This window comes from Erigeron canadensis, chromosome 6 (assembly GCF_010389155.1).
Source record: "Erigeron canadensis isolate Cc75 chromosome 6, C_canadensis_v1, whole genome shotgun sequence".
Lineage (NCBI taxonomy): Eukaryota > Viridiplantae > Streptophyta > Magnoliopsida > Asterales > Asteraceae > Erigeron > Erigeron canadensis.
Genome location: NC_057766.1, coordinates 11,425,108 through 11,436,442, shown reverse-complemented (window position 1 = coordinate 11,436,442; position 11,335 = coordinate 11,425,108). Strand labels below are relative to the sequence as shown.

The 11,335-nt window shown below is 32.6% G+C and overlaps 1 protein-coding gene across 1 annotated transcript; it reads right to left on the bottom strand.

The window, feature by feature from the left end:
• Positions 1–1,338: 1,338 nt before the first annotated feature.
• On the bottom strand, positions 1,339–7,344 carry LOC122604303. Its single transcript, XM_043777190.1, has 3 exons — positions 6,774–7,344; positions 2,195–2,314; positions 1,339–1,532 (listed from the first exon to the last, which is right to left on the bottom strand). The coding sequence occupies exons 1-3, from the start codon at positions 7,342–7,344 to the stop codon at positions 1,339–1,341; spliced, it is 885 nt and encodes a 294-aa protein (XP_043633125.1).
• Positions 7,345–11,335: the final 3,991 nt, after the last annotated feature.

The following is an 11,335-nucleotide window of genomic DNA, read 5'->3' as shown; positions in this document are numbered from 1 at the left end:
AAACACTTGTAATTTATTTTGGTTCTTGTATTGTAATCTGGGTATGTCAAAGCTGACACAGCTTGCGACCCAGAATAAAGCTTCGTACTCTGTAATTGTTTAATTTATGGAAGCTGTGTTGTTCAAGCTGCATCAAATGGGAATAGCATTCAATCCAAGTCGAAGAGGAGGATTGAAGATAGAAGATCAAGCTGATAGTGGAAGTCAGCTTGGGATTGCAGTCAGCTTGGAGAACACTTAGACAGATTTGCTCTTGACAAACAAGCAATTTGTGTCTGACAATCCAGTGAAGATAACAACCTGGATTTGCTGAGTAATGTTGTATGTCGTGATAAGGAAGATTCCTTAAATCTAGGTTGGTGGTCTATTTACATATGCGTGTCCATACTCTCATTGGACGATCAAAAATATCGTGCTACTGGTTTGGGACCACAAGTACGATGAAGGCACAATCTTATATTCTTTTGATCGTCCAACCATAATTGAAGACGTGGCTTATTTGGACACCAAGAGAATCTGAAGCTTTCGCCTATACAAGCTACAATCCTTGAAGGCATATGTGTGACATTCCTTTGATTCATTCTTCACAAAAAGTTTCTCTGCTCTTATACACAGCTTAACCTGTGAGGAGTCAGCTTGGGCTGCTTCACTTAAGCAAGAAACTTATTGATTGTTGTTTGTCATTTTCAGGGGTTGTTTAGATATTGTAGGTTATCTTGTTTCCGTAACAACCCTGTAATTCTTTGTATAGATCATTTCTTAATAAAGGATTACATTTGAAAAACGCAATCTGTGTCTAAGAATGTTTACTTTCTGCTTTACTATTTTAATTGATTCTTGTCTTTATAGTATGCTCTAAATATATATAATTGAATCTTTAAAACTATTTTCATAATATATAACTAAGGAAAAATGATAGTTGTATTCACCCCCCCTCTACAACTATTTGTGTACATTATACTTTGGTATCATGTTACACTTCTGGGACTGTATATATCTACCATATCAAATAAAGTTTTTGATATGGGCATAGAACTACCATGAAGCCCTGAGCATCAGAATCCTCAGGACCAGCACTGATGGCCATAGCTAACCTCATTGACCAAGTAGTTGCGAATTTAGAATGAACAAGCAGAACTAGAAGGATTCTGTGTTCTTGATGATTCGACTAACTCAAATCTTGAAGGATCTCGTGTCATAGAAGTTTTTCCTTCTCTTTTTGGACTTTGGTGGTCTTCCTTTTGGTCGTTGAACCATCGGCTCAAATAGTATCTCGAATTGATTAATAAGGTTGAAAATTATTGAAGTGGCAAATTCTTTCTTGTTAAGCGGCCACACTTAGTACTTTGAATCCAACTCATCAAGCAACTTACGAAATGTGCTATAACCGTCATAAACTAAGGCATCCTTTGTATTCAGGGACAATGAATTAATCCTCCATTGTGGATGAACAAGTTCCAATAAAAGTGACCTTTCTCGATGACCTTTGATCTTGTGAGCAAGAGGAAGGCCCATAGTTGCCGTGAAATGACCTGTGCAAGGAGTCATTGTACCTCAAAATATACATGTAATAAAGGTTATAGTGTTCTAATATAGTGTAACAATCTAAAAATGAACTGATAACAAAAGATACTAATGACAAAATATATATTTAAATAAAAGTTACCGTTTTTTCATATTGCGTATATATCTCCTGTAATGCAAAATGAGATACTGATGACAAAAGATCTCTAAAAATCGGCATATCGCAATTGTGAGGAATTTGAATTTTCTCACTTGCAACTCTTATTTTAATCTCGTTAAACTCGTGCTCAACTGCAAGACATATTTTATCTTTCACTTCTTTAAAACCACCCGTAGAAACTTCCAAATACTTTTTGAGTTTGGCATGAGCGCCTTCCGCTCTTGAAAAAGAACGATTACCAAAATGTAAATACTTCTCGGTCCAAGCACTAACAAACTTTTCTTTCTAAGGCAACCATGTGCTTTTTATGTACTCTAGTGCTTCTCTCTTATGGTTATAGAACAACTCGAACTCAACCCAATTTGTCACAAACATGGCTTCTCTTACTGAATATACAACATTATTCCAACTTGCCATGAATATATCAAACTCCTCGTTATGTTGAAAATGCTTCTTACATTTAGCCAACACATTATTTTTGATATGCCAAACACATAAAAGATTTGTTACCATCCAATTCTCTATCTGAAATGATAACCGAAAGTTGACTCCCTTGTCCAAGCATATTCTTGAACGCTTTAAGAGCCAAGGTATAACTTTCTTCATCCTCGCTTTCCAAGAATGCAAATCCTGAATAAAAAAATGTGTTAGAAGCATGAAATGTAACAACCCTCAATTTCCAATTAGGACTACTTACTTATATTATCTAGGTATCTATCCCTAGAGGTTTGTTAAGAAAATTGACCTTCTAGATATTCAAAGCATAATGATAATTGCCCTTTAGTACAGTGAAATGCCTTAGAAATATCATAGATGACTAGCTATCTTAGAAATGCCATAACCAATAACTATAATCAATCAAGCCAATCTCAAGCTACATATATTAATTCTATTTGAACTTGACAAAATGTCAACGAACCAAAAATTTAAATTCGAGAAGTTAACTTATATAAATAATAAGGTAAGACTCACAAGTTGAGATAACAATCAAGAATCCTTACAAAATGTCCAACAATTTAATCACAAGCCAATTAAAAGTGTATATGGCCATGAAAATAAAAATGACTACCTCAAGGATAAGTTTATAAACTAATATGTACATAAAAGTGAGCTTAAATAATAATAAGTATATACTTATGTCTATTAAAAAAATTACAAGATTGTAACTAATGATTTAAGTAGCAAATTAAAACACCCAAAATATATATACATATACATATACGGCCATATGTATATACATACATATGAACAAACAAAATATCATAAAAGACTACTAAAAAGTTAACCTAAAAGTCCATACATGCACCCATACTTACAACACATACACATACACATATACACTTACATTATACCTTTAAAATTCAAAAATCCCCTCTATTTTTCCTTAACCAAAACCTGCCCCTATATCCCAAAACCGTTTACCCAATCAAAAATTAACTACACCACTTATTCTTACACTCCCAATACACCCCTTCATGCCTTTCACTCCACCATCACTCCTTTCACACTTCCAACACACACTCCATCCCATTTCTCTATCTCTTTTCCTCTCAAATTTTCTGCATTTTTCTCTCCTTCTCTTCTTCTCATTTTCGATTCATACAACACAAATTAGAGCTCAAAAATCTTAAGTGAATCAACTATAATAATAAGGGTTCATGCTAGATCATTCAAGGGTGTGTTAAAGCAAGCTAAGGAGTCCATTTTGGGGTCATATGGTCGTGGGTTTGGCTGTCCAAAACAGCCTGCATTTCGAGTTCATCAAGGGTATAACTCATTATCTCTTTATTTAATCTATCTTGTTTTTGTATGTACTAAAAGATCTTTATCAAAAACTATGTTTCTATTTTATTTTCTTCTTCAAAATACACTTAATGAGGGCATGTTGATAGAATCTTTTCTTTCATGATATTGCATGTCAAGATCTAGTGGAAAGATTCTAGGATTCAACTCAAATAAGACCCAAAAGTGGTGATTCATAAGAAAGCTTTTAAACTAGTTGTTGAATCTTCATAAAAAATCGATTTGTGTTGATATAGATGGAACTTATTTTTTGTGATTTTCATAAATAAACTTATTTTTGTTATTGCAAGAAAGATTTAATAAAAGTTTTGTTGTTAAAATAGTTAGATGGTTACATGCATTCACATTTTAGATGATTTTTGTAAGAACTATATTTTGTTGATTTAAGCCTTGTATAAATTCAGTTTAAATTGATGAAGAATGATCTTGAATATGTTTGAAATCTGTATATTTGATGTTAAGAGATACAAAAGTAAGTGATAATCTTGTTAGTGGTAATTTAGAGGCTAAAACAAGCAACCAACACCATTGGTGGGATGCATTAACCAATAAACATTCTGACAGAATTGGTCTTCTGTCTTGTACCGAATAAACTGAGCTTGTGAGGTTCGTTTCAAGAAAAACTTTCAAAATAAAAGTTGTAGATAAATGAGTTAAGTTTAACCTCCAACTGGAATTACTCAAACGTACTGAACCAAACGTAATTAATGATTTTTCTACTGAAACTGGTCAAAACTGTAATTTGGTATGAGTATTTTATAAACTTTAACAATTTTTATCTCCTAATCCATAAGATTCCAGGATGTCATACTTGGTGGAAAGTAATTTCAATGTGTCTTGAACTTAAAATAAAATCATGGGATTTTTCGAACAATCAGAACATCAAGAACTTTTATAAAACTTCTGATGTTGCAAGCAGTGCCCATTCGGGACAGTTTGTGTTTGGATAATTTTTAAGGACAACAAACATTATCTAAAAATTCACCAAAAATTCACAAAAATACTAGATACATAAAAGTCTCTATGTAAAAATCATGAAGGTCCAAATAATTCGTCTTGACCCTAAAATAGTAGCCAACATTTCATAAAAATGTGAAGTAAAAACAAAAAATTTTGAAAGAAGCTAATCATTAGTTTAATGGGCTAAAAGATGCACTAAGGAGTTAATGGGCTAGCCCGGCCCAACTAATGAACCCATAAGGAATATAAATCACTAGGACCACTTGGCCCAATAACCACTATGATCCATTAATCACATAACCCAAATAAGGTTAAGACCAATAACTAAATTAAGCCAAGTCACTTAAAAACCCATCACATTTTGGCCCAATTGATAATGACCCATAACAATTAAACGAATTTCATGAGATAAGTGTAATCAGAATAAAACAAAGATAATTAAGTGAGATAGACATAAGTAATTATGTTAACCAAGCTATATATTGATATCACAAATGCTAATTCGCGCTAAAATCGGTTACACAACAAATGATGAATAAGGATAACATAACTTAATATGGCATTTCTATATGATAACCTAAGATGCCAAGTGAAAGCACAAATGAAGCCAAGTTACCGAAAATCTAACAACTTATAACTACGCATGTAATTAAAGTAACCTTTTACACCATCAATCTCTACAACTAAAACGATGTGCATGTTAGCAATATACTTGGATCCCACAATTGATGGCAACATAATGAAAGTGACATTTCTAAGTGATGGATTCAGATAGGAACATACGTGTATTAGTCCTATCGTAGGGATAGTCTTGGCTTTGAAATGTTATTGAGAAACGTGACGGATGTATGATGGAGCGATTGATGGGAAGTACCCATTTTGGATAAGTGAATATAATATGCGGCATATCAAGGTGAGTCATAGCCCCCTTTCAAACTCTTTTATATGTCTTACTTTCGGGGTGAAAAACATGATAAATAAAATTGTTTTCTTTTATGAAATGACATTTTGAAAGGATGTTTATGATAAGGAATATATGTTGTATGTTCAATATGATCTATGTTATATGATGTGCTTGAGTACTGTCAAAGTCTAGTCCCCACTACACTACTATTAACTCATTGAGGCCTGTAGTTAGAGAGTTGCGCAACTAGGATTCGTCCCCTCACTCACAAAGATGGTGACAGGTTGATTGGCTGCCTACGTGGCCGCCCTCAACGGCTGCCGACCTAGGGGTGCTCTAATCTACTTTTTATTATTGGTCGTCTCCATGATACGACCCAATTATGGTTAACGCACGTGATTGACAGCATGTGCTTTATGGTTATATCGATGGGATATATTATATTGGTTTGCGACGTGAAAGGGTCTTAGTAATGGCTCAAGCTAAACTCATCTAAAATATCAATGTGAATGTTACTAATGACAGATTTGGGAAATACTTTGGTTATTATGGAATGAACATATGGTTGGGGCATTGGACCCTATATGAAATATTAAAAGTTGTTGAAATTGGCGATATTGAAATCTTGATGACCGAATGGTTTTGATGTGATATATGGTTAATCGTTTGACATATTTTTCTCTCGTGATGATTTGACAAATGAGAACTTTGTAATTTACCATGGATTCCCACACTTTGAAATGACACTATGGTATTCGGAAAACTTGATAATATGATATGAGAGTTTTGTCTGTCATATGGTTTGGGTATTTCGAAATGTAATAGTAATATGTTTTCTAAGTATTAAAATGGTTATGTACAAAGATTTATATAAAACCTATGCACTCACCAACTACGTTTTCGTAGTTGACACTTTTTCTTCATGCTTTTCAGGAATTAGCATAAGCTTTGAGGATTTATATGCAGCATGATTGTATGCATTGCACTTTTGAGTCAAAGATCAAACCTTGTGATGGGCAATGGAATCCGCCCTGATCATTGTAGTATGTTATTTCATGTACTTGTTATTTGTTTCGTGGACTTAATATCCAAGTGCGGTAAACGTATTGTACTTGGGGATTGGTTCACAGGCTTGAACATTTGTAAAATTATTTTATAAAATAAAGCTATGGTGAATGTTATTTATAATCATTTGTTTTGAATACTCGACTTTTTGTACATCTCATCGTTCCACCTTAGTAGGGGTGTTACATGAAATTCCGACAATATCACGTAGGGGCATGTTAAATCTGTTTGTTTTATAGGTGCACTCCATCACAAAGGCATAAGAGAATAGTTTGGCCAACTTAATTAATGAGGGATGTACAATGAACAACCTGGTTATATGCTCTTCTGAATCGTGTAAAACATCATACAAAAAACCATCCTTTTCAAACTCCTCAAATAATGCACCAATTACTGACCGATTTCCCAAATTATCCCTTTTGATCTTTCTTTTAACATTGTATATGGTTCTAGATTTCGCTGGGAGATCTGGGTTTTGTTGGCGCAAAGAAGAAAGGATCTGTCTTGGGGGTATTCCAGACTTGGTCATCTCTTCTACAGTCTGTACAGTATCTGGTGGTAATTGACGGAATGACGGGTGCCCTGACATATCACTAGATGGTTCGTGGTTATGTTTCAAGTCTTTTGGCTTATACACCCAAGTGCCATTTACACCCTTACTACCTATAATTCTGAAAGGACAGCTGATCAAGCGAGTTGTTGCCTTCTTTTGTCTTTTATCTTGAATACCACGAATATCTCGATAAGAACCACCGCAATCACATTGCAACGTGACAAACTTGTCTTTTTTAGAATTACGGATAGATACACCATATCCTTTTGTATAATAATATTCTCGGGCACTTTTAACCAAAGCTTCACACGACTCAAATTTGGATGTTGTTAGATAACGATCTTCGTTTTCAATTAAAGGCCTTGATGAGTCCATGGAGGGATTCTATAAAATACAAGCAAAATATCATATTTTGACAATGTTTTTCTTAGATAGTTAATGAACTAAATTTGTTAATGCAAGTCGAAATAACTACTGTTAGTCAACTTTACTAATAAAACACATAATAATACATCATACGCAAACATACATCGATCTGCAATCATAAAAAATCAAAGCATTTCAATCCCGGTGTTCCATAGGTCTTTAAAAAAATATAATCTACTTTTAATAAATTGATTTATTGTTTCTAAATGAAGTTACCAACACCAGCATTTAGAAGAATAAAAAACCAAATGAATTGTAGAATCAAACTTATTAAACATGAATATGGCGATACATGGATGGACACCAAGGAAACGAGAAATTGGAAGACACAAATATACATATGTTTTATATGTATTATAGTTTATAAACAAAAAAAAGGAGAAAGAGACTAAGATGTACATGTGTGTCCATGGAATGTTATCGAAGAAAAAATGGGGAGCAGTGTTAGAAAGATTGTTAGGGATTAGGGATTTGGAATTTTGGATAAATGAGGAAACGGAAAGTAGCTAAATAAAATATATGTAGAATAAAAGGACTTGTTTGTAAAAGGGCAAAAAAGTCAAGATAATTAATTTAGTGGTGTACGGTCAGAAAGGAGTGGTGTATAGATCACCCCCCTTCACGTATCCCATAAAGGAAGTACCTGATCCAATTTGAGCAACGAAAATTTGTACTTGGAAATTGGAATGTCCACTTTTCATTCGAAACGTTGTCAGTTGAGTAGGTTTTTGTAGTCCAACCAAACTAGATCCATTCTAAATCAAACTGGGTGAACCCACCCATTTTTTTTTTTTGAACGGCAAACTTTTATTGATATAAAATTAACATCTTCGGCAAGACACCGAAGATAGAAAGTAATGACAATTACAACAATAACGATGGACTCATAGCCCATAAGTGCCAAGGAATAGACACCTTCCGAGAGTGGGTGGAAATCCAAGAAAAAGAAGTGGTTACAATCAGATGAACTCGCTTATGGATACCACACCCCTTTAAAGACAAGATGGTTCATTTTTTTCCAAAATGACCACCACCAAACAAAAAATTGCTTCAATAATGTCTTTATATCTTCTTTGGTAGCTGGACCGACGAATCCACTCGACCATTTTAACACCTCTATTTGGATAAATCTACAATCTCATTATAAATCAACCCATTTAAATGTGCCAGCTAATTGGATCCATGTAAAGCTTATCTAGCTTTAAATTTAGATACACTCAAACTGCGCCACATTGAATCCACTTGATCATTAATAATTACAATTGGTATACTACACGTGTATTTGCCAATGCTTTCCAAACCGGACCAGACGTTGAACCTGGCTAGTTGGCGGTTCATGGTCGAACTGGGTCGGGAAAAAAACCTCAAATTTAATTTTTATACATATAAGTATTTGGTAAAATAAAACAAGTATTAAAGTAAAACAAATGAAACAATAAGTTTTCCTTCACTAAAAATCATCATGTAACATAAAAATCATTGTGCATCAATTACTTCGTGAATGTTCGTGCATCAATTTAACCATGATATAAGGGTCAAGATCTTACCCTATTTATTTTACCATTAATACTTAATTTACAATGTCTAACCCCCATATATATATATATATATATATTATATATATTATATATATATAGGGAAGGTTCAAGTGAGAACCTTTTGAATTGTAAGAACAATGAGAACTTCTATATTATAACTTGATGTTCATATGTGTATGGTATATGTGAACATATTCGTTCACATATGAACTATCAAGTTATAGTTATAATTATCTATGTTCATATGTGATTAGCTCTCAAATGAACCTTACCCTATATATATATATATATATATAACTAAAAGAGGGGGTTGGGGGTACACTTGGCACCCATAATCCCCCTCCTTGAGTCTAATACTCTCTTCTCATTAATCCTCAATTTTTTCTAATATTACTTATTGTATAACCGACCTTTAATTTTTATTTAAAGAAACTTTATTATTATTATTCTTATTATTTTTCTACATATATATATATAAACCCATACAAACCTACGGAACCAAAAAAAAAATTCCCTAAGTCGACTTACAAGGTTTTTGTTCGCAACTTTTCTTTAATTTATTAACATTGAGTTCTTAACTTTTCTATAATTTATTAACATTGAGTTCTTAATTTTCAATACAGTCGACTTACAAGTTTTTGTTACCAACTTTTATGTTTAGCTAATTTTTAATTATAATGTTTAGCTAATTTTTCAACATTGAATTCTTATGTTATTGTTTTGTAATCTATTGTAGGTTCATTATGACTTCTCCTTCAACAACAAAAAAAAAGACCACATTAGTTCATCTTGAAGATCTAAAGCCAACACATGTTAACCATCATCTACGACTACGTGTTGTGCATATATGGACGGTTCTGGAGTGGAATAACCCAATAAAATCAAAACGTTCGAGATGGTCTTTGTTAATAAATTGGTATGTATTTTTCAAATTATATACTTTGCACATTTAAAATATAACTAAAGTTGGAAAAAAGGGGTAAACTATAATCAATATTTATATGGAGTTATTTTTCATACGTTTCGTTTTTAGTTTTGTATTGATTATGTTTGGTTTGATGATACATATTTATATGGAGTTATTTTTAATATGTTTCGTTTTAAGTTTTTGTATTGATTAAGTTTAATTTGATGATACATATACTGAGTTTGTAATATAACTAAAGTTGAAAAAAAAGGGTAAACTATAATCAACATATATATGAAGTTAATTTTCGTATGTTTCGTTTTTAGTTTTCGTTTTAATTGTGTTTTATATGACTTGGTTAATCTAAATAGTAAAAAAAAAAAGGTAAACTAGAATCAACATATATATGAAGTTAATTTTCGTATGTTTTGTTTTTGGTTGTCGTTTTAATTGACTTTTGTATGCCTTGGCTAATCTAAATAGTTGAAAAAAAGGTGGTAAAATAGAATCAATATATATATAAAGTTAATTTTCATATGTTTCGTTTTTAGTTTCGTATTAATTATATTGTTTACACTTTTATGAAATTTCTAAGAGTATAATTCTAATTATTTAAATATATCAACTTTGATTATTTGCAGGGATACATGGTTTGGTAAATGGTGAATGCATAGAAACTTTTAGGAGTATTTTGACTGATGGAGTGGCTATTCAGCTAGCAAATTTTCAAGTTGATAGAAGCGCTGGAACCTGGCGTTACACGGATCATACATATAAGATCATCTTTCAGCCTGACACTCTGGTCAAAGTTCTTGACAACTATTCCGGTCCTATGCACCATTTTCATTTCAAAACTTTTGAAGAAATCATTGATCACACCCTATCAAACAATCAGATCATTGGTACGCTAATTTTCTTTTTAAAAAAGTTTGTTTTTAAAAAATAAATTTCGTTTATCTAAATTTGGATTAACACCACTAACCATGTATATTGACATGTATTCTTAGACATTATTGGTTTGGTTGTTGCTGTCGGAGCTAAGATTTGTAACACCCCAACTAAGACGGAACAATGAGATGTACAGAAAGTCGAGTATTCAAAACAAAGGATTATAAATAACATTCACCATAGCTTTATTTGATAAAAAGAATTTACAATGTACAAACATGTGAACCAATTTCCAAGTACAAATGTGTCCACCATACTTGGGTATTAAGTCCACGAACCAAATAATAAGCACATGAAATAGTAAACTACAATGATCAAGGCGGATTCCATTGCCTATCACAAGGTTTGATCTTTGACTCCAAAGTGCAATGCAAATAATCATGAAGCATATAAATCCTCAATGCTTAAGCTTATTTCCTGAAAAGCATGAAGAAAAAGTGTCAACTACGAAAACGTAGTTGGTGAGTGCATAGGTTTTTATATAAATCTTGGTATATCACCGTATTAATACTTAGAAAACCGTTTACTATTACATTTCGAAATATCC